The 23846-nt window shown below is 39.3% G+C and overlaps 3 protein-coding genes across 7 annotated transcripts; 2 read left to right on the forward strand and 1 right to left on the reverse strand.

Moving 5' to 3' along the window:
• The first annotated feature begins 392 nt into the window (after positions 1-392).
• ing2 (inhibitor of growth family, member 2) lies at positions 393-17875 on the forward strand. Its single transcript, XM_037758135.1, has 3 exons — positions 393-538; positions 14310-14462; positions 16472-17875. The coding sequence occupies exons 1-3, from the start codon at positions 508-510 to the stop codon at positions 17170-17172; spliced, it is 885 nt and encodes a 294-aa protein (XP_037614063.1). The 5' UTR covers positions 393-507; the 3' UTR covers positions 17173-17875.
• On the reverse strand, positions 3156-9895 carry si:ch211-212k18.7 (macrosialin). 5 transcript variants are annotated; one of them, XM_037758134.1, is made up of 7 exons: positions 9740-9895; positions 7812-7915; positions 7434-7604; positions 6910-7029; positions 5570-5639; positions 5012-5185; positions 3156-4719 (listed from the first exon to the last, which is right to left on the reverse strand). In XM_037758134.1, the coding sequence occupies exons 1-7, from the start codon at positions 9789-9791 to the stop codon at positions 4580-4582; spliced, it is 831 nt and encodes a 276-aa protein (XP_037614062.1). In that variant the 5' UTR covers positions 9792-9895; the 3' UTR covers positions 3156-4579. The 5 variants fall into 5 exon arrangements, with proteins under 5 accessions (XP_037614062.1, XP_037614061.1, XP_037614060.1 ...); XM_037758133.1 differs by having other exon boundaries at positions 7434-7602; positions 7780-7915; XM_037758132.1 differs by having other exon boundaries at positions 7434-7602; positions 7756-7915.
• Positions 17876-19435: 1560 nt separating the features above from the next.
• rwdd (RWD domain containing 4) lies at positions 19436-23649 on the forward strand. The gene is made up of 8 exons (XM_037758136.1): positions 19436-19634; positions 20434-20514; positions 21431-21540; positions 22024-22174; positions 22401-22497; positions 22815-22864; positions 23001-23003; positions 23095-23649. Exons 1-8 carry the CDS (start codon positions 19611-19613, stop codon positions 23125-23127), a joined length of 549 nt encoding a protein of 182 aa, XP_037614064.1. The 5' UTR covers positions 19436-19610; the 3' UTR covers positions 23128-23649.
• The last annotated feature ends 197 nt before the right edge of the window (positions 23650-23846 follow it).

Genomic DNA, 23846 nt, shown 5'->3' on the forward strand with positions numbered 1-23846 from the left:
AATAAATAAATCTGAGATTTCGAGAATAAAGTCATAATATTAAGAGAATAAAATCATAATATTATAAAGTAGTAATTTTACGTGTTATTTTCTTTTTTCTCGTAAAGTTATGACTTTATTCTCGTAATATTAAAACTTTTTTCTCGTAAAATTACAACTTTATTCTCGGGATATTACTACTTTTTTTCTCGTAAAATTACGACCTTTATTCTCGTAAAATTACGACTTTATTCTCGTAATATTCTGACTTTATTCTCGAAATCTCAGATTTTTTTTTCCCTCAATGTGGCCCTAATACTCCGTTGTAATGATATCCTTTTTGAAATGTTTTGAGAGTTCCCTCTGTAAATTAATAAGTCCACTAGCAAAGCTGAGTACTCAAGAAGTAAACCAGAGGGAACTAATTAACCTAATTACGCCTGGAGCATTAGAAAAGCAACACTCTCAGTGAGTGTCACAGTAAAAAGTGTTCAGAGAAGTTATCACCGCGCTCAGACTGTGTGCAGAATGGACATCTACAGAGCTGGAGAGGCAGCCGGTAAGAACTCTACCGGATCACAGACTGACAGACTGTTTGATGGTGTTGATTGTTTGTTGATTGTTGTTAAATGCTGGTATTCATCCTGTTTCACATTCAGTCACAAATGAATGAGAAGTACATGGGCTTATGGGAAATGTTGTTTAAAAATTACATTGATTAAATGATTTAATATTACCTCAAACATAATTATAAAATACTTTGTGTTTTAAATAAATAATTAAAAATGGTAATTAAATAAAAATAATATAATACACATATTACCTTTATGTTAAAGGTCCCATATTGTAAAAAAGTGAGATTTTCAGGTGTTTTATATTATAAATCAGGTTTAAAGGTCCCATATCATGCTCATTTTCAGGTTGATACATGTATTTTGTGTTTCTACTAGAACATGTTTACATGCTTTAATGTTAAAAAAAAACTTTATTTTCCTCATACAGTCTGCTTGAATATACCTGTATTTACCCTCTGTCTGAAACGCTCCGTTTTAGTGCATTTTGAGTTGGGTGTTGTGTTTATACTGGGACGTTACATTTTCAGTACAAATTATAAATCTTGTTGAGTAAAACATGATAAATAGAGTAATGTGTGAGATTCAATTGTGAAAAAGAAGTAAAGAAGCAATAGCACAATTTACAAATACTCTTCTAGAAATGTGAGCAGCAAAAAGTTATAAAATGAATTATAACTACACACACACACTTAGAAATATATCAGTCTTTATTGGCACAGGAAGTCAACAACAGGTAAATGTGCTCACACACTGTAGATAACTGTATATACAGTGGGTCCCTCTATTCTGTTCACTTCCTGACTTCAGAGCATCACCTCATGGATGAAATCTGGAACTGCAGCTGTGAGCAGCAGGTCGTCGTATCCTTCGTCAAGTCGAACTTTTTTCCTATTCTACAACAACTGCAGAAGCCCACAGTCGCTGAGGGACATTTACACAGAGATGGACCGGAGTCACCGACTTCACATCCAGAGTCCTGCTCCACCTGCCATGCCATTATTCATTATGTCAACATGAGCAAGTCTAGCCTTTAGGGATCTGATCAAACAGATAGTGAATGAGGTTTTGAGATATCTGCCTCTGAGGTTTCTGCTTCCACCCCAAAACAATGCGGTTGCACAACATTGAAAAATGACATTTGAAAAACTCACCAGTAGCTTGTTTTACCAGACACAATATCCTTCTTGTTCACCCTGTGTAATAACTGCTACATCTGTGACATGGATTCTAGAAATACAAGCCACTATTCAGTTCTCAGATGTCATTTTTCGTCGCATTAAAGTGGTGGCAGAAGTTTTAGAAGCGAATATATAAATCAAAACCTGAGCACATCAAACTGAAACCATCTACATGGCTTAGAGGAAATATGTTATAATATAGGTGAACCGACCCTTTAACATGAAGCTATAGGACTTGGGGATTCTGCTATATTTCCGATAGGCGCCTGAATGAAGCATGATAATTGAGCTTCAAAAGTTAATTTCTTGACCTTGGAAAACAGCGGTTGAGAAAACAATCTCACCATGAGGTTTATTTAGTAGCTGGAGCTGCAGCTTTTGATCATCACATCACATGATCTTTCATCAGCTGATGCTCAGTTGTCATGGAATTGCAGATGTTTGCATTTTAAAGGTCCCATATCATGCTCATTTTCAGGTTCATACTTGTATTTTGTGTTTCTACTAGAACATCGTTTACATGCTGTAATGTTAAAAAAAACAACTTTATTTTTCTCATACTGTCTGCCTGAATATACCTGTATTTTCACTCTGTCTGAAACGCTCCGTTTTAGTGCATATCAATGGAATTTCAACGGAATTGCGTTGCTAGGCAACAGTTTGGGTCCATGTTTACTTCCTGTCAGCTGATGTTATTCACATACACTGCAACAGGAAATAAACTGGGACACGTTTAGAATGTTTACGTTTAAAACCTTGTGATGATACATATGTTGTATATTTGTGACATCACAAATGGACAGAAATCCTGTAACGGCTTGTTTCAAACGCACAATTTCTGAATACGGGGCTGCTGTGTATTTTTCCGTATATTGAGCGTTTTGATAGTTTAACAGTGTTTATAAAGCACTTAAACCTTCTTTATAATATAAAAGACATGAACATTTCACTTTTTACAATATGGGACCTTTAAGACTTTGGCTTTTCAGGCAAACATAGATCGGCTGATGATCATGTGACGCGATCGGAAGCTCGAGAACAGCTAATAAATGGATATTGTGGTGGGACTTGTTTTCTCAACAGCGTAATGTACAATCAATCTGTCAGTTTGCATATTTAAAAAGGACCAGTTCGACATTATGGGGAAATATGCATATTTGCTTTCTTGTCAAGAGTTAGACAAGAAGATCTATACCAGTGTGTACCAAGACTAGAAACAAGCTAGAAAGCAAATAATTAGACATGGCGAGAGAGGAGATATATGGACTCCTGAGATGTGATGAATGTATAACCCCTCCAAAATCTAATCAGGATCCAACTAGACTCATTACTAACCCACGTGCACAGTCCAACCCTTAATTTCTATGAAAACACAGCTACATATTGTATGAAAAAGACGAAGGCAATTAAGTTGGGACAGCAATCAGTGCAATTATTGTAGACTAGGTTTTTTTTAATAACCCCTGACAAACATCCTTCTTATTTTCCCTTATTGTCAATAATGCAAACACAGTCAGTATAATCACATGAAACATTAATGATTGGATAACTTCCCTTTTTTTTTTTAAATTAAATCCCTTGAAGACACACGATTTGATTCTTAAAAACAAAGGAATAACAAAACATTTACATATAATACTAAAACAATGAAGAAAAATTAAACTTAAACGTATATTTGCAGTGACGAGCTGAATATAATTTAGATAAAACCTTCCCGATTCCAATGCTCAGTGAGAGTATAATGTGGTGTTAGACTGATAAAAGGCGCCAATGTTGGTCTTTTTAACTTGGCTGTCTATGGAGGAAATAACCATAACTGGTTCTAACGAGACATTTTGGTGCGTTATAAGTATTAATGAAGATGTCAGCAAAGATGAGTTATTATTAGCATCATTGTTGTTAGTGTCCCAATACAGAAATGCTATTTCAGAGTATGTCCAGCCTGAGGAGAATACAATTCAAGGGTCAAACTCTTGCAACTTTGTGTAATTCTCTGCTCACATATAAAGACTGGTTATTGGCATGTTAAATCAAAAAATATGTTGTTTTATATTGGCTTTTCAAAACCCATATGTATAGAGTCTAAAGTGTGCCACTGGAATAATAATAATAATACACAAGCTATTATGAATTGATTAAATGTCCTTGTTCTATCTTTAAATAATGAATTAATAACTGATTTTTTAAAATTAAATTACAAAATTAATTGTAAAGTTCCCAAGACACAATTCATTTGTTTCCTGCTATAACATTTACAGGTTTCATTTTGTGATTTAATCTAAGCAATTCATTAATTTGTTTTTAGTGCTTTAATTCAATCTAAAGATGTTTAAGCAGTGTGTTTGCTTTAGCATTTTAAATTAAAGACATATGAGTTGTTAAACAAACAAACTCGAAATCTTTAATAAGGAAACTAATGAATTGTGAAATGGAATATGATAGTTAAACAAATATGTAAATGGGATAGCAAAAAAGTTAAATTCAATTATTAATTCAGTATTTAAACACTGAATCGAGGGATTAATTAACAACTTTTACTTTTTATTTTACTTTGAATTTATTCATTTGATTCATAAATTTATAATAGCATGACTATAATGAAAACACTTTTGAGGTCTACAATTATTCCGGTGGCAATCTCCGGCCTCCATACTTGGGACCTCAAGTTAAAACACTGTAAATAACAGTGAGTTCGGTAAACAAAGATGTAAAAGACCAGGAAAATGGCACGATATTCTTTAGTGGAAGTGCCCTTTAGCCCCTGAGAAAGCTCACAGCCTCACAGACTTTGGTTTATAACGGGAGTGACCTCTGAGTGACCTCTGATCGAAATCTGCCCGGCCTCCCTCACAGAGACTGGTAGCCGCCGGTCCTCTTCCTGCGGCCCAGCAGGTAGGCCACCACCACGATGATGATGAGCACCAGCAACGTCACTCCCACCGCAATGGCAACGCGGTAGTCAGGCTTATCAGCAGGACAGGGGTCAGCTGGAAAACACACACATAGAGGTTTAGGGTATCGGTTTCTTTACTCTGTATGGAAGTCTACGACAATATTATGAAATGATTTAAAACAATTTCAATATCTATTTGTGTGCTCATGAAGTGTGAAAAAGAAAAAAAAAAAAATCAGATAAATCCAAATTTCATGTTGATGTTTGAAAACACCTAATTACTACCAAAACTGTTTTGAGATGCGAACAGCAAGACATTTCACAGTCGACCACTATAATATTGACCATATATTGACTAACTCATTTTTCCTCATGAAGACACTTACGAGTTCCAAAGTCGTTGCTCTTGGTCAGATTGAAGGCCTGCATCCTGTCTTGAGTGACATCCAGGTACAGTCCGTTCCCCATGAAGACTGATTCAGCCTTGCAGGAGTAGGAGTGTGCGACCTTTGCCTCGAAGAGATGCAATGACTTGTTGCTGGCAGTGTACGGCATGTTGGCTGCAACAGTACATGAAACAAAGAAATGCTCAGTTGCTTTCAGGCCATAATGACGATTCCCATAAAAACAAATGCTGATGATCAGATATGGAACCAAACTTGTTAGACTGCATTGCACTGAAAGTACGTTGGCTGTTGACCAGTATCACATGCTTAACTGTTGTTCCACAGATTGTGTTTATGCCGTTGAACACACACAAACAAGGAAGTTGTTGGCTCTCGAGTGGCTATTGTCTTTGTTAATATTTAAAAAATAAGTCTTGCACAAGCCCCACCTGGAGCTGAAATATCAGTGCACATGCAGTGACCCAATTAGTCTAAAGTTAATCGGTAAAATGGCAATAAATCATATGTGGAGTAAAAATGTGAGTATTCCCAGCTTACCGTCTTTGATTAAGGGGTAGGAGAGGGAGAAAGACAGAGTATCAACGAAGACCCGATCTTCAGCAATGCTCTGAGGAAAGAAAAGAAAAGTTTTTAGCAAAGTTGTTATCCAACATGGATCATTTTAAATCCTTTCTGTAATTAAATGTGATTGCTTTTTAATTTCCATGAACAAACATGATGATTCATTGAGAATATTGGCAGGCTCTATTGTCTTCTGTGCAGCACTTTATATCGGGTGCCAGTGTGTTGAATGTGGTGGCATAAACAGAGATAGTTTTACAGCACAAACAGAAAGTTTTACCGCACAAACAGAGACAGTTTTACAGCACAAAGACTTCATTTTACAGCACAAACAGAGAGGAAGCAGTTGTTTCAGTATACTGCTACACTTTGAGGTTTGCTGAGCAACAAATGATATATTGTTTAATTGCCAGACTGCTTTGAAATTATGGAAACACCATACTTCAGTCGTATGTTCCTGCCATGCAAATTATTTTTATGACATGCCACTCACGTTACAAGCCAGCTCACTAACATCTGGCTACCTAGTTAAGTAGCTAACAAAGCCAAGAAGTAGGTCATTTTCAGGTGAACTGAGTTGACGCTTTTCAACTTACGAGTGTTTTTCTGTAGCCACAATAAATTACATTTTGAAAGACTTTCATCTTTCCAGACTGTAAGTGTGACTTGTAATGTAAGTGAATAGATTTAACACACCGAAAGGAAAATCGTTTCCAGGTGGATCTGTTTTCTAAACTGGTTCTTAAATACATCTGCATTGTTTGTGCAGAGCAGGGTTGATTTCTGACAGCCGGATGGAGGGCGGTTTATTTTTTATTTACTTATTATATGTTATAACATGGTAGACTGCATTTCGTTGGGTTTCGGATTGTTAGTTGTACAAAACAAGATATCTGAAGACGCCACCTCGGCCTCAGAAAATGTGATGGGTGGTTTTTCAGCATTTTTCTTCATTCAAAAAAATCCCTAAATGAATCACACGAGCGCTGTGAAGTGAAGCAGTGTCAGGCACTCCCTGTCACATGCTCCTAGAACAGGCTCGTCAACTAAACTTCCCTTTTTCAAACAACTCTTATCTGATTCCAGTTCCTGCATGAAGTTACCAGTTCAAACCATTTATCATTCATCAAAAAAACACTGAATGGGTTAATTGTGTTAATGTAACACTATTTAATTGCTCAAGAGTTTTAGTAAAATGTCAAATCAGTGTGAGTGAGCAGGTCAAAGATAAGGCACTGACCTCATTGCCTCCGGCTATCGGCAGCTCTCAACAGTATACTGCCATATTTGTGATAAATCTAGGACATTGAAAGTACCTGGTTGAACATGAAGGTGATGAAGCCCTCTTTGAAGACGAGGGTGAGGTTGGCCTTGGTTCCCTTACATGATCCTTCTACTTTGGTGATATTTGGCTGAACAACGAAGGTTCCACTGCCCTGAAAGATAAACAGAGAGACATCAAGCAATTGGATGTCCACGTTGTATCAGAATGCTCCAGAAGAAACCAGCGGTGTTTCTGTAGAGAAACAATTTTACCTTGTCATGCAGAATTAGCAATTGTCATATGACACACATCTAACCTTCCACAGTCAATCAAATGCAACATAATGAGGAAATCAAAACTTGCCATAAAATCATTTTCTCAATTCCTTAAAATAGGATGCTGACAATTGCATTGCTGAAAGCTGAGTCAGAGTCTCGTGCTGAAAGTTCTGTCCACATTGATGAATTCCTAAATGGTAAATTAATAGATCCCTAAGTGCAAGAAAGAAATTAGCTAGGCCTTTGAACGAACTTTGCTGAACCTCTTGTTGTGTCTAATGTGACTGATGGAATGTACCTTTGGTATTGCCAGTCGGATCTTTAGAGCCATCTGAGCCATCACGCACATTACTGTTTTGTCTGCCATCAGGGTGTAGTTTCCTACAGAATCTTTGGTGGGACCGGGAGTGGGCTGAGGAGGAGTTGGGATGGTTGTCGTGGCGGTGGTTGTCTTGGTGGTGGTAGGCTTTGTGGTGATGGTGGTGGTAGGCTTTGTGGTGATGGTGGTTGTAGGCTTTGTGGTGATGGTGGTTGTAGGCTTTGTGGTGATGGTGGTTGTAGGCTTTGTGGTGATGGTGGTTGTAGGCTTGGTGGTAGGCGTGGTGGTAATGGTGGTGGTAGGCTTGGTGGTAGGCTTGGTGGTAGGCGTGGTGGTAGGCTTGGTGGTGATAGGCGTCACGGTGGTGGTGGTGGTGGTGGTGGTAGAATTGCCGAACTCCTCCGCGGGGGAATCGGTTGCAGAAGGTATGGACTCCTTTCCATCTTCAGCCAATGACAGTGCTTCAGTCAAAAAGACAGAGTGTGAGAAACAAATCAATTTTCAATGTTCACACTTCACACATACACCACTTTGGAACACATCCAACATCTTATTGGCTTTAATAAAGTTGTTATAGCTAACGAGTTAGCGAGCAATTGCTCTATTTACACACGTAGCAGGCTCAGGGCATCGTTATCACTTATTTGGAGTCGTGACACCTGATGAATGTAAGTCCAATTTCTTTTCCTTTTAGCTTTGTTTTGGTCTCCACCAACTCCTGAGAGAAAAATACTTGCCTCTTTATCTGCTAGATGTTTTTCACTAGCAAGTCACTAACTTTGACTTTCTGCTGTTTGGTGCTGAGCCGGTAGTGTATAGTGGATTAATTAAACCCATTGAAAACAGCTGTCTGCTGCTGAAACGGAGCTGACGATAGCCTAATTTGCATTCTGGTAACTTGGCGGAACGATTTGAGAGCTGAGGCGTCATGTTGGCCGCTCTTCATTTTGCATAATGTTGAGGTCTAGGCTATTTTATGCAACAACACAGGCGTCCGATGCGACTCGCCGCCTCTGGAAACTCCTGAGAAACTTTTAAACGAAGCGTTTGTCGATCTAAAATAAAGACAGATTCAGCGACTGCATGGCTTATTTTTCTCAGATAAAATGTTTTCATAAACACATTTCGGTGAACTATTTTTGCGATTATAAGAGAATGAAGTTTCCAAACGAGCCGCCATGTTGGTTCCGGTTTGAAAGCTTGGAGCAGCAGCCAATGCAATTAAAAAAACGCCCCCCTGGACATGTACATGTATAGATGATAATTATCTGAGGGTTTGTCAAAACAAGAGAACCTTTTCATATTACACAAAGTTATTTAATCCACTGTTCAATATGAAAAATACTGGTCAGTGCTGCTTTAATGTTTGTTGGCTAATACTGACGATCTTTGTACCGTGAGCAGTTTATTTCCTTGAACAAACACAGTAAAATCAGCACACTGACATTTGATAACGTCAACTGGTATCACCCACATACAAGTACACCAGTCCGCACATTTATGACACTTAATGATGACTTTTCAGCACACAGCTTATCTGTAGGGTCAGGCAGTGAGTTATTGAAATGGTCCAGATAGAACAGAGCCCAGACTTTATACACAGATGGTTTGGATTTCAAAAAGTGTTAGATTACCACTTTCATACTACTTATTACTGCTCAGCTAGAGCCAGATAGATGGATCGGGGATTCCAAGCATACACCATATTATTTAATATATATTTTTGAGTAATTAAATTGACTTAATTGCACTTTATTATAATAATTAATTGTACAACCCCAAAAAATAAATTAAAAAAAAGTTAAATTTAATGTTTATATCCTATAATAATAATAAATAAATAATGCATTATATATATACATAATGCTTATAGTTTTGTCTAAGTTGCAGAGTCATCCTGTCCCCCCAAAAAAACAAAAAAAAACCAGCCCTGTTCTGCCAGCAGACATGTGACTCAGACCTGCAACACTATCGAAAGACTGCGGAAATTTCTGTTCCCTAAACAATCCAGGAAGTCACAGTGAGGCCTCATAAAAACATGTCTCATTTCTCCACCAAATAAAGAAAACATGAGGACCTTATAATAACAATAATAATAATAAAACAATACTCCAACATTAAGGCTGCATGCAATCAGCAAAAAACAATATTATAAAACACTTATTATTAATGCACTGGAGCAACACTATTTTTTTGTTACAGAATAAGTCCTTCACTAAACTTCTAAAAAAGAAAACCTCTTTACTTTTAGTTTAATAAAGTTGTGTAAACAGAAAGTATCTTACCTGAGACAGCCCAGCAGGCAATAAACAAGACCAGAGCAGCTCTCTTCATCATGGTGGCAGCAGGTGTTGACTGACTGACTGAAACTAGTTGATATGAGATCAATGTGCAACAACAGAGCTGCGTCTCTACTGATATAACAAACAGCTGAGTCAAGCTGCCAGAGGCACACAGCAGCACCGGAAATGGTTGATTTTAAAAAGTAAAAGCATGCCTAAAACACTAGGCTATATCATGTACAGTCAATAGAAAGGGGAGCCAGCCAAATGGCCTGAAAAATATAGTATTCTTAATACATTTTGAAAACATATATTTAATTCTGTGTCCTTTTTTCTCTCTCTATATATACTATATGACACAGAAATTAATTTGTAAAATTTGTATATATATATGTATATATAGGACACAGAAATTAATTAAATATATGTATTCAAAATGTATTAAGAATACTATATTTTTCAGGCCATTTGGCTGGCTCTCCTTTCTATTGACTGTACCTGATTTAGCCTGTATGTATATGTGTATATATATATATATATATATATATGTGTATATGTATTTGTATATTTTTATATATATTAATATTTTTGCTTTAAAGGTCCCATATCATGCTCATTTTCAGGTTCATACTTGTATTTTGTGTTTCTACTAGAACATGTTTACATGCTGTAATGTTAAAAAAAACTTTATTTTCCTCATACTGTCGGCCTGAATATGCCTGTATTTACCCTCCGTCTGAAACGCTCCGTTTTAGCGCATTTCAATGAAATTGCGACAAAATTTCAACGAAATTGCGACAAAATTGCAACAAAATTGCAACAGAATTGCGTTGCTAAGCAACAGCTTGGGTCCATGTGTACTTCCTGTCAGCTGATGACATTTAACATACACTGCAACCAGTAATAAACTGGGACACATTTAGAATGTTTACGTTTAAATCTGCGTAAAGGGTCTACATATTGTATATTTGTGACATCACAAAAGGACATAAATCCTGACAGCTTGTTTCAAATGCAGAGTTTCTGAATACGGGGCTGTGTGTATTTCCCTGTGTATAGAGTGTTTCAATACATTCACAGTATTTATATAGGACTTAAACCTGCTTTATAATAAAAAAACCATGAAAATCTCACATTTGTATAATATGGGACCTTTAAAGATATATTCACAAAACTCTAAAAGAAAAGCAAAAGATATGCTAGGTAAAGTAGGGATCACATTTTCTGACGATAGCTGTCAGAGATGGTGACCTCATGTCACTGGCTACTCTGTGATTTCAGTGTAACACCACAGAAGGTGTTGAGTCCTCGTTAGTGATTTTATTTTGAAAAGCACTAACCGGAAGCGCTTGTGTTGATTGGAGACTTGCCAGCTGATAGCTCTACTCAGGAAACGAAAGTAATGTGGCAGGAGGGAGGAAAGCAACTGACTAAAAATGGAGCGAAAGGTCGATTGTTGTTTTCAACCAGAATGAAATGAAACCTAGAACCTTAAACCTAGAACCTAGAACCTAGACTACCCTGTGTTAAACTAGACTGACTAGACACACAAACTCACACACACACACACACACAAACACACACAAACACACACCAGACCTGCTGCATTACTTTATTCATGTGGTTTCTTTCCTGTTCCATCTACCAGCATAACTAACATTTAACTGAAGCAACAAAGTGGAAACTGCTGAGCTTGTGTTTACAACACCGGAAGTCGTGTAGACACTATATGTTTGGCGTTCAAGCTGAACACCGCTGCTAAACAACGGCAATATTAAAGGTCCCATATTGTAAAAAGTACGATTTTGTGGTCTTCTTTATTATAAAGCAGGTTTAAGTGCTATATATATACTGTTAAACTATCAAAACGCTCAATATACGGAGAAATACACACAGCCCGTATTCAGTAATTGTGCGTTTGAAACAAGCCGTTATAGGATTTCTGTCCATTTGTGATGTCACAAATACACAATATTTAGACCATTACACGGTTTTAAACATAAACATTCTAAATGTGTCCCAGTTTATTCCTGGTTGAATCATATTTTATTACGAGATCATATAATCAAATAATCAGTGACCTTTGATCAGCTGGTAAAGGTGGAACTAATTTCAATTACTTTATGTTCTGCTGGGTACTTTAACCTACAATAATGTGTTCGCATATAATGTGTTTGTTGATTTATATTTCATATTAACACTTTAAATTTGACTACAATGGGACATTTGATTGAAATAACAAATATATTTACACCATATTATAATATTTTTTGATGAAAATACACATCATGAATATATTCTGATTAAAAGAAACTGGCAGGATTGTTTTATTTATAAGAAATATATACCCTTAACATTAATTGTGTCATTGACCTTTGGTGTTGTCACACAAGGGTGCTTTCTCTTTGAGGATTTCACCACCCTAATCTAAGATTTGACATTTGAGAAGTCATGTGATTTTGACCATATGACACCACAACTGGAGCTTAGGTGTCCCACATTTTGGCGACTCCCACTAGTTGTAATTATTATAGTAGTATAGACGTGGTAGCAATAGTAGGAGTGGTAGTAACAATAGTAGTAGTAGTTGTAATGTAGAAGTTATAGAAGCAGTATTTATAGTCATGGCAGTTATAGTAATAGTAGTTTTAGTAGTAGAGGTTGTTGCAGTACTAGTAGAACCTGTAGTAGCAGTAGAAGGACAATGAAAGCACTGGTTGTACTGGCAGTAAACTGGTACATGTAATGCAGTAATATGAGGAGGCTAAGTGTTGCTGTTAGCATCAACAGACAGAACGCTGAGGACATTTCCTGCTATCATGTGACAGAAAGAGGAAATAAGTTGTTTCCTAAACACACACACACACGCACACACAAGCAGGTGGTTCACCGTGACACTGGTTGATTATGAGCGTGTCCAACATATGCAGCCGTATTGGCATAGTCAGGTCTGACCTCACCACACCCTTGTGACCGAGTGTATCAGACGCTACTGACTGCCATTGAATGTAACACATGCACTGTCAGCTCTGTTCCTGCTCACTTTCCTTTGTCTCATTGTTTAGTTGCATTTTCCAGACTGTTCACAAAATCTGAAGTTACAACGAATCTTACAAAAAAAAATGTCTGAGGACAAAGTAAAACAAAAAACACCAACAAAGTATTCAATGAATTTGATGAATAATTAGTGCTAAGTCACCGAACTCATCTCTCAACTCCCACTGAGGTTGAATGTACTGTACATGTGATGCAAACTCTAAAGGGAACCAAGTACTGTACTACTTTTAGTTGAGGCCCAATTTGTGTACAAAATGTAGTCCGTCTGTCACTCCGTGGGGACTCGGCTTGGGGACCGGAGGGTCGCCGGTTCAAGTACCTGCACGGATGGACTGGTAGGTGGAGAGGTGCCAGTTTGCCTCCTAGGCATTGCCAAGGTGCCTTTGAGCAAGGCACCAACCCACCAACTGCTCCCCAAGTGCTGTAGCTGCCCACTGCTCCTAATATCTAGTATATTAGATGCGTTAAATGCAGATGCTAAATTTCACTGTGTGCTGTGCTATGTACAATGTGTGACAATGAGAGTTGACTTACATTTACAAGAAATGGCAGTAACAAACTAACAATAACAACAATAATTGCTCCTAACAATAAATCTAAGTTCATATGTTCTGCTGTTAAAAGTTGGATTAATAATATGTAAACATTGCAGTAAAACAGGTTTATATTTTGAATTCTGATGGGCTACGAAACACAAACATGATAAAAAAAATGACTTGCTGCTGTAATGCTCTAATATGAAACAAAAACACTGGGTCAAATACATTTTTGGCTAAACCATTTCTTTTTTTTCTCCTAAAGTTATGACTTTATTCTCGTAATATTACGACTTTTTTTCTCGTTAAATTATGACTTTATTCTCGTAATATTACAACTTTTTTTCCTCGTAAAGTTCTGACTGTATTCTCATAATATTACGACTTTTTTTCTCATAAAGTTATGACTTCACTCTCGTAATATTACAACTTTTTTTCTCGTAATATTATGACTTTATTCTGGAAATCTCAGATGTTTTTTTCCCTCAATGTGGCCCTAATACTCCGTAGTACATTGCACTTTGGCCCTTACTGCATTATACTTATATACTATATACTTAGATTATAAACTGTGTTACCTTCATCACAATGCTCAAATGTTTTGTAGCTCCAGACAGATTTTTTTTGCCTAAAACGGCTCTTTTGATAGTAAAGGTTGCTGACCCCTGCTCTCTAAACTATGCCAGCTATGTGTTTTCAATTTCCCGGGAAAATTGTTATGATAATGAGGTCACTCTCAACCAATCACAATACTGCAACCCCAGTTGGGCCCCGCCTCCAGTGACGACACATGACAGGAAACTGTACAACACCATATAAGGAAAATACTCACGCATGCGCAGTAGCTTGAGTTTTGTTTGAAGTGGAACTGCTGCCTGGGACTGCCCTACACAAGCTGCAAAGTCTGCCAAGCATTAGGGCTTTTTAACAGTATATTTTTTTATACATATTCTTTCAGTGCTCTCTCTATGCATCTGCAGAGACGATGTTAGGCCAACACTATCATCCAAATGCTGACAAGTCGCAACAACTGGTGAACTATGTGGAGGATTACCTGGAATGTGTGGAGTCTCTGCCTTTGGACATACAAAGAAATGTGTCTGTGCTGCGAGAAATCGATGCAAAGTATCAAGGTATTGTCTTCATATGTTTTTTACGTGTGCACAATTTTGGCAAAACAATAACTGCAGAGTCCTAACAGGGTGTGCTGAAATGGTGGAGTTCCCATTTTGTTTTGTGTGTGCACACCAAACTCAATGAGAAAAATCCGAGATTATAGCATTTCTATCTCTTTGGTAAAGGTAAACATGTATTATGATATGTTATGAGATATATATTTAATGCTTGGAGTCTAATGGTAAATTCGGCATTAATATAATCCAAAAAATAGCACAATATAATAATAAAATCTCAACTTTTTTAACACACACAACCGCCCTCCGCGGTGTTTCCGCGGAGGATTATTGTGCGAATACCGGGCAAAACACTGCATAAACTTGGGCTTTTATTTTAATTGATCGCTGCTTGGTGTGTTTAATGTAAGCCGAATGGATAATAAAGATGTGTAGAAGATAATAAACTGTGTTCATTGAGGTGTAAACATACACTGCTGTTTTTTTTTAATGTAAAAACAATCTTCGTTGATGCTTTATGTTGATGCTGGGTTAGCAGCCAGCCTCCGACACCTATCCGTTCCATCGATAGGTGATGACATATACTGATAGAATTAAGGATGCATTATGTTTTGATGGTTTAAAGCGAGAGATCACACATCAGTGTCTGCAGCTCCTCTGAGCTTCGTCGACTGAAGAGTCGCAGAGCTAGGCAACCCTTCTCAACATCTGACTGACGTAATTTCCTGTAGGCAGGAACATCACAGCCCTCCTTCTTCCTCCTCTGAGGATTTAAAGCTGCAGTGAGTAGAAATATATAAATATATAAATATATAAATATATAAATATATAAATATATATATATATATATATATATATATATATATATATATATATATATGATTTTTAAAAGAAGTTTTTATAAAACGGTCACTATATCCTCACAGTAGTGCATGACACAGGTAATCTGCAAAAAAAAATAATTTGCCTCTGTGTCTTCCGATGTCCTTCGGTGCTCCTAATGGCATCTGCAAGATTTCACAGACCGGAGGAAAACAAGCAGTAAGAGCTGAGCTGGAGTCTGCCGTCTCTGAGCAGCTGTCAATCACTCGCCAACTCCGATCAAACGGTCAAACTAGGCAGCGCTGATCAAATATGAATCAATATTCTGTTACTGTATTGCCTATTTCTCTCCTCAAATATTTTTCAGAAACATCTTGTAGTGTACTGTTTAGCTCATGGATGTATTAAAATAACTGGATACAGCGTTGGAGGCAGGGCCCCGGTCATTCCTATGAGAGGTGCTCATTGGCGCATGAAGTCTAAATGGCTCGACTTCCGTCTGGAAAAGTACCCAGATCTTTGGCAACTGGGACATGCGCAGTAGCGTCCGCTGGGTCACAGGGTCCCAACGTCACACCGTCGTCACGGCTTGCGCTCCAGCCTCGGTCTGGGTCTCAATTACATGAACGGAGGAAGGGAAATAACTCTGGATTCAGCTATTAGTGCATTTTACAACTTTTAAAACAACATTTTTTAAATAAGGGCTATTGGAGTGTTCGTACGTTTATTCACCTCAGAAAAATAATCCGCTGAGTTAGAGACGTCTCTTTCCCAATGTAAGTCTATGGGAAAAAGTATTTTTTGGCCCAATGGCATCACGTGACTTACACGGAAGTTGCAGTACCACCGTTTGGCCACTCCGAAAGTCCGGATCGTCGACCGATGCACTTCCTGGGGGCTTGGTTTAGCTGTGAAATGAGAAAGTTTGTGACCCGGCCGCCATGTTGAGAACAGTTGAGGAAACTTTCTCATTCACATATCTAGAGATCAGAGGTCAAGGGACCCCTTTGAAAATTACCATGACAGTTTTTCCTCGCCAACATTTAGCGTAAGTTTGGAGCGTTATTTAACCTCTTCGCAACAACCTAGTATGACATGGTTGGTACCAATGGACTCCTCCCTACCTAACATATATCTGCTGTGTCATTAATTAGTAAACATCATTGTCTTTGTGTCCTACTTTGCAGAGGTGCTGAAGGAGGTGGATGAAGTGTATGAGAAGTACAAAGGTGAGCAGGATGCAGCTCAGAGAAAGCGGCTGCAGGTCCAGCTGCAGAGAGCGCTCATCATCAGCCAGGAGCTGGGCGACGAGAAGATCCATGTGGTGACCCAGATGACGGAGCTGGTGGAGAACCGCTCCCGCCAGATGGACTCCCACTCCCTTTGCTTCCAGGAGCCCCTCGAGGCCGAGCGGCTCCCTCCGGAGCGGCGCTCCAGCGTCCAAGACTCCCCAGCGCCTGAACGCAGCTCGGCCCGCCGCCCGCGACGCCAGCGCAACAGTGAGAGCCGCGACTCCAGCCACCCGTCGGCCAACGGCTCTCTGGTGGACGACCCAGTAGAGGAGCTGTCCATCCCTCTGCCCCGGGAGAAGAAGTCCAAGTCTGCGAAGAAGAAAAAGCGCAAGGCCAAACAGGAGCGAGACGCCTCGCCGGTCGACTTCGCCATCGACCCCAACGAGCCCACCTACTGCCTCTGCGATCAGGTGTCATACGGTGAGATGATTGGCTGCGACAACGACCAGTGCCCCATCGAGTGGTTCCACTTCTCCTGTGTGGGGCTGACCTACAAACCCAAAGGCAAGTGGTACTGCCCCAAATGCAGAGGGGACAACGAAAAGACCATGGACAAAAGCCTAGACAAAAACAGAAAAGACCGCAGGTCCAGGTAGTGACCCGTCTTCAGTCCACTCATCTGGAAGATGTCTTCAGCCTGAGGGTTGAGACTATCAGCCGTAGTTGAAAAGAGTACTTGTGATGTTGTAAGAGCACAATCGAACACCATTAGTAGCAGCGCTTATTATTAATCAAGGACAAGTTGTGATTGAACTTGTGCTGTTACATCACTGACCGTTCCCACTGGCTATAACCGTTCTGTAGTCTGTAGGGAGTCCAGCTGCTGCAAGAATCATCAGCTTGAAGCCGCCATATTCCTCAAGTCTTTTGCTTTTTGTGAGACTTTTATTTTTTATTTTGACTTAGGAGAAAAAAAATCGAAAGCATCTTTTGGTTTGCTATTTCTTTGCTTTTCATTCCGGACACGGTCCTCATTAAAAAGAAGGTGTTCTTGCTAATGATCATTATTTTTGTTCAGTTTCTGCCAAACAAACTATTTTTTTTTTCTCTTTATTTCAACTTTCTTAATTATACGCAGTTATTTGAAAAATCTGTGTCTGTGTCTATACAATAATGGCTTGTAGAGAAATAACCTACAGATGTTTACAAGAGATTGATATTTAATCGAGGAGATGATTGTTGGTGGGACACTGGAATAGGACGACATGTTTGTGGACTTACTGTTTTCACTGGTTCACTATCACTATCGTGTAAATGTTTTTTTTATATTCATTAAAACAAAGTATAGTCATTCAGTTACCATTCGGTTCTCTTTTCTCCGTCATCGTGAAACAAGGTTTCTGCACTGCCTGAATCAAGCCAGTACAGTCTGCTGCGCTATTAAAGATTATTTTTCACAATTTACATTAATATTATTTTTCTAGCCACATTAGCAGCAGGCCTCTGTGATGCTAGTCACCATTCGTAAGTGTTTACTAGATTGCTGTGAAATTTCGAAGATGCTCCCCAGAGCATGAATCCTGATGACTTTGGTGACCCTCTTGATCCGGGGGCTAATCTGACCATATTGTTGCAAGGAAGTTGACTAAAATCACATTCAAAAATATTATGACAAACTAACACAAATGTTTTTCATTGTACCTTAAGGTAAGCTGCATTTGACAATGAAATGATTGGTTTGAATTGAGATGATGTACTATCTTCTTGATGAGCTGGAGTATGGTTTCAAGTCATGTGACCCCCACTGGCCTTAAAGGACCCATATCGTGCTCATTTTCAGGTTCCTACTTGTATTTTTTGTGTCTACTAGAACATGTTTACATGCTGTTATGTTAAAAAAAAACTTTATTAGTCTCATACTGTCTGCCTGAATATGCCTGTATTTACCCTCGGTCTGAAACGCTCCATTTTTAGTGCATTTCAACGGAATTGCAACGGAATTGCGTTGCTAGGCAACAGTTTGGGTCCATGTTTACTTCCTGTCAGCTGATGTCATTCACATACACTGCAACAAGACCTATGACAAGCAGGCTGGGTCGCGGACAGTGAGACGACACACGTCAGCTAAAACCACAGTATCACTCTATATTTCACCTGCTTGGCAGTAATGTTAGCTGACCAGACGAAGGTCTCTCTATGAATCACTGCTGATCCTAGTGTTGGCTTCTCCTTCTTCAGCCTCCCGACCGTGGCTGGAGGGAACAGGGGAGACACCGGCAGCCGGTCGGAGACGAAAACGTTTCTCGCTGCGGAGCCCCGTCACTTCACAAACCTCTGTTGGTCTGGAGGAGCTGCAGCATTTATTTCTGCACAAACGTCCACTGTACATTCACTAGATATTCTCAGAGCTAAACTTACTCTTCTGCAGTGTGTAGTGTGCGAGCATGCACGTGAGGTGGAGCGAGCTGTGAGTGAAGGCAAGCAGGCAGAGGAGCAGAGTACAGGAGAGACTCCGGTCCTGGAGACCAAAGCTACGGTCTCCCCCGCGCCCTACGACCACGGCCAACACTGTTTTGCAAGACGGGCTTCACTAGAAACTTTGTGGTTTTGGTGCGTCCGTGTAGTTTGTGTTGGAGTCTGAGCAGCGTAGCCACACGCGAGCGTGCATGGGACACCGACCCGGATTGATGTATACGTGTAAGAAGTTACAAACAGCCCCTTTAACAGTATTTATATATAGCACTTAAACCTGCTTTATAATATAAAAGACATGAAAATCTCCCTTTTTTTTTACAATATGGGACCTTTAAGTAAACATTAAACTGCTACTATATTATTTATTATAACACCCTACCATAAGCATAAACTGCATCCACTAATGATTCAAAGCAAAGAGGTCAAAGGTCACCTAGAGCACCTTACCTACTGCGCATGTGTGTAACATGGTGGCACTGCTGCTGTATCAGCTGGTGGAAGTTGAGTTATCATCATCGTAAAGTTAGTTTTAATAAGAGACAATGGGTTGTTAACGCTGGGATTTTTTTTATACAAACTCTAAACAGAGAGTACATCGTGCAGGAACAGAAGGAATATCATGACAGCTAACGAGGATCAGGAGGTATGAATGAATCATGATGCAGTAATAACATGTTAGCTTGCTGTTAGCATTCTAGCTGCTGTTAGCGGGCTAGCTGCTGTTAGCATGATAGCTGTTGTTAACGGGCGAGCTGCTGTTAGCGGGCTAGCTGCTGTTAGCATGCTAACTGCTACTAGCATGCTTACTACTTGACGCTAGCATGTTGACGAGCTTAGTTAACAGCATTTCTGCTCGTTTCACAGCAAAACAAGTGGAAATGTCAGCTTTTATTCAGTGTGTGAGAGCTCAGGTTAGAGTGTCAAATGTATTTATAAGCTTTATAAGCGTCGTTCATAAAGGGAGTAAAATGTCACGCCAAACTCCATTCAAAAAAGTGCTAATTCAAGTGTGTTTAACTATAGGGAGGAATTTGTGCCCCATAAACCACAAATCAAGACTTTTTCTGACTTCAAAACATCCTTGAATTAATTCGGCTAATGTTAATCTATCAAATAGTACACGATAACAATTAAATATCGGTGTTATACTGAAGCCATCTGCCACAGTAGTACAAGTGGTAAGTTGAGTTATCAAGTTGGAGGTTGATTTTAGTTGTAGTAAATTAATGTCTAGAGGATTACAATGTAAGCCGATTTTTAGAAACTGGTCATCATTATCCTGTGACAGGTTTTGAGTCGTGGTTCCAGCCTACATACGTGTGTCAAGTGTAATTTGCCATATTTCTGAATGGGGTTTGGTGTGTTTGGAAGCTATAAGGACAAGCTGCTGCTGCTGTAATTCTCTAGTAAATCTGACTAACCTCTGTCTTCTTCAACCACAGATGGAGTTGGAGGCTCTTCGCTCCATCTATGAGGGGGATGAGTGTTTCAAGGAAATCAGTTCAATTTCCTTTCAGTTTAGGGTGAGTACTGTCCCCTGTACTGTCCCCAGTACTGTCCCCAGTACTGTCCTCTGTACTGTCCCCTGTACTGTCCCCTGTACTGTCCCCAGTACTGTCCTCTGTACTGTCCCCTGTACTGTCCCCTGTACTGTCCCCAGTACTGTCCCCTGTACTGTCCCCTGTACTGTCCCCTGTACTGTCCCCAGTACTGTCCTCTGTACTGTCCCCTGCACCGTCCCCTGTACTGTCCTCTGTACTGTCAAAGCCTGCTTTAAAAGTAGACCATAACCTGTGCCTCCCCAACACTGTTTCAACAGGATATATGTCAAATTATCCTCCTGACTATCAGCTGCCTCCAGTTACAATTCATGCTGTAGAAATGAAACAGGTCTCTTCATACAAATACCTGGGAGTTCTGATAGACTCCACCCTATCATGGACCACTCACATTGAATTTACCTGTAAGAAGATGCAGCAGCGCATTTACTTTCTTCACAGACTCAGATCATTTGGAGCCAGTAGCCAGATTATTTTTTCTATTTTTCAGTTCAGTGATTCAGAGTGTCCTGTTGTACTGCAGCACAGCCTGGCTTAGTAGTTAATCTGTAAAACTGAAAACAAAAATTTATAGCCAAATCAAAATCTGCGCGACGATCATTGGCCAACCTGTTTTTTGTGTGATGGGTCTTACTTGTCTGTCCGTTTATTGTAACAGTATGTCTATTGTATGTGTACTTTTTCTCAAACTGAGCTGCCTATGGATGCAAAATGAATTTCAGTGCAAACTGACAATAAAGTTGTATCGTATCGTAATTTAAAACAAGAAACTCTCAAGATGTTTCAGTTGTACTTCATGTCTTTTGACAAACTATTAGGAGTTATTCTGTAGCAGTACCTTGTCTCACCTTCTATTTTCATGTGATGTGTAATACAACAGATAGGAGACCTTGAGGACACCAAAGCGTTCATGCTGGACCTCACATGGCCCGAAATGTACCCTGAGACGGCCCCACAAATCTCCCTCGATGCCTTTTTCAACAACAGAATGTAAGTTGCATACACATTGCTGTATTATTATTATTATTATTATTATTATTATTATTATTATGCATTAGTTTAAATTGGAAGATGACATACAAATCTGGAAACACTTATCAGCTTCTTAGGGGTGTCAATACCGTATTTGGATGTAGCCAATTTGAGTAAAAGCCACTATGTGTAGAAGTTTTGAGAGTATATCTTTTTTTTTTAGGGCTGTCAATCGATTCAAATATTTAATCACGATTAATCACTCGTTTGTCCATAGTTAATCGCGATTAATTGCAAATTCATCACACTTTGTTTTTATTGTTCAAACTGTACCTTAAAGGGCGATTTTTTTTAAGTATTTAATACTCTTATCAACATGGGAGTGGACAAATATGCTGCTTTATGCAAATGTATGTATATAGGTATTATTGGAAATCAATTAACAACACAAAACAAAGACAAATCATGTTGTTTCTTTGCTGTACGTTGATTTAATAACAGCTCTGGAGAGACGAAGAAGCTGATCCTGTCAAAGCTGGAGGAGCAGGTGGAGGCCAACCTGGGCACTGCTATGATGTACACTCTGTTCGAGTGGGCCAAGGAGAACCAGGAGGCCCTCATGGAGAACCACAAGCCTGTAGTCTCTGCTGTGGTCAGTATACTTCATCACTCTGACTAAATACATCAGTACAGTTTCAAAGTCCTGTGTCTTGGGGTCTTGGTACTAAGCCCCGATTGCTGCACAACCCCACAGAGCTCTTCTCAGTCAACCTTTGTGGGTATTGTGTGACATCTTCTTCCCTGGAGAGGTGCTCTTTATTCCTCCCCTAGATTAGGTTAGGAGCCTCGTAATAACAGATTATTTCTTGTTGTTGCAGACGTCCGGTGATTCGTCTACTGCCTCAACAGGCAAGAAGAAGGAGAAGAAAGAGCAGCTGACTAAATCTCAGAAGAGGAGGATCATCAGCAGAACAGGTAACATCAGTCAGACTGTCCAAAGCAAATTGGTGGATTTGTACGATCATCTTTTTATATTGAAACTCTCTGATCAAAATTGTATCCTTTCTTAAAATAAAGTGGTTTAGATAAAGTTGTACCTAAACCCAAGAGAAAAAAAAGAGAAATTCATTCCTTTAAATGGAATACAGTCATGCATGTATCATTTTATACACATTTCCTGCCCGGCATATTTGAGAGCTGTGGAAAATGTTGGATCTCCGCTAGACTTTAAAGTCCTTAGTGATTGTGTTTTTAGTCAACGGATAACACATCATGATGATTTCTGCTTTCAGATGCCAAAGGGGAATTGCCAAGAGGTTGGAACTGGGTTGACGTTATCAAAGTAGGTGTACTTTACGTTCTTGCCACAGGATGGTGCACTTATTCAGCTTAAATCCTGCAGTGACATTCATCATGAACCTGTCCATATTCATGTGTCTTTTTTCTCCCCCCTTCATCTCTACTTGATGATCCTCCAGCATGTAAGTGTGAACCATTTAAATACAAATTTGTTTGAAATCCTTCACACGGGGCCACGTTTTATTGTTTTCCCTCTTGTTTCTTACGTTGCAGATCAGTAAAACAGGAGGGAAAGATGACGAGTAGGTTCGGGAGCAGTTATCTGGTGCCGCTTTGTACGAGGAAATGCAGTGAAGCCTGAACTCAGCGTGCAGCCTGTTGATGCTGCTGCTCCCGTCAAGATGCCTTCACATCCTTCCATCTTTGTTCCAGCTAAACTGAGACTTTGAACTGGGATTTATTTGAAGCTCCTTGCTGTGTTGTATGTGTTTGTGGGAAGGAGCCAGATGAAGAGGAACACCTCATCCGGTCAGGTTTTTGTTCGTACACAGTCGGCACCCAAATATTCTGCTCGGTCATCCATCGGTATGGAGTGTGCTTGAGATACTTGCTGTCACTGCCATGTTTCCACTCTGAGGTTAGGCCCAGCTGCCAGGCACTGGAGCTAAACATGCTGGATTGTGGTTATAAATGGATGTGTCAAAGCGCCAGAGAAATTTTAGTAACACACAAAAGGTCACCGTTTTCTTATTTTGACAAATGTTTTTTTTGTTTCCCCTCTGAATTTAAAAAAATGTTTTGTACATAAATAAACCCAAACTTGGTCTACTGCTTGTCTATTAATGTAATTTCACATTGGTTTGAACTGTATGAGATATAAAAGTATAGGAGTGCTTGATTCATGTGAACAGCTAGTTTCTCCTCCAGCAGTTCTGTCTATGAACATCCCATCGACTGCCTTCAAAGTTAAAGGTACAATTGCTAACTTTGGACAGCCTGATGGAGACACCAGTGTCTGTCAATCT

This window comes from Sebastes umbrosus, chromosome 22 (genome assembly GCF_015220745.1).
Source record: "Sebastes umbrosus isolate fSebUmb1 chromosome 22, fSebUmb1.pri, whole genome shotgun sequence".
Taxonomy (NCBI): Eukaryota; Metazoa; Chordata; class Actinopteri; order Perciformes; family Sebastidae; genus Sebastes; species Sebastes umbrosus.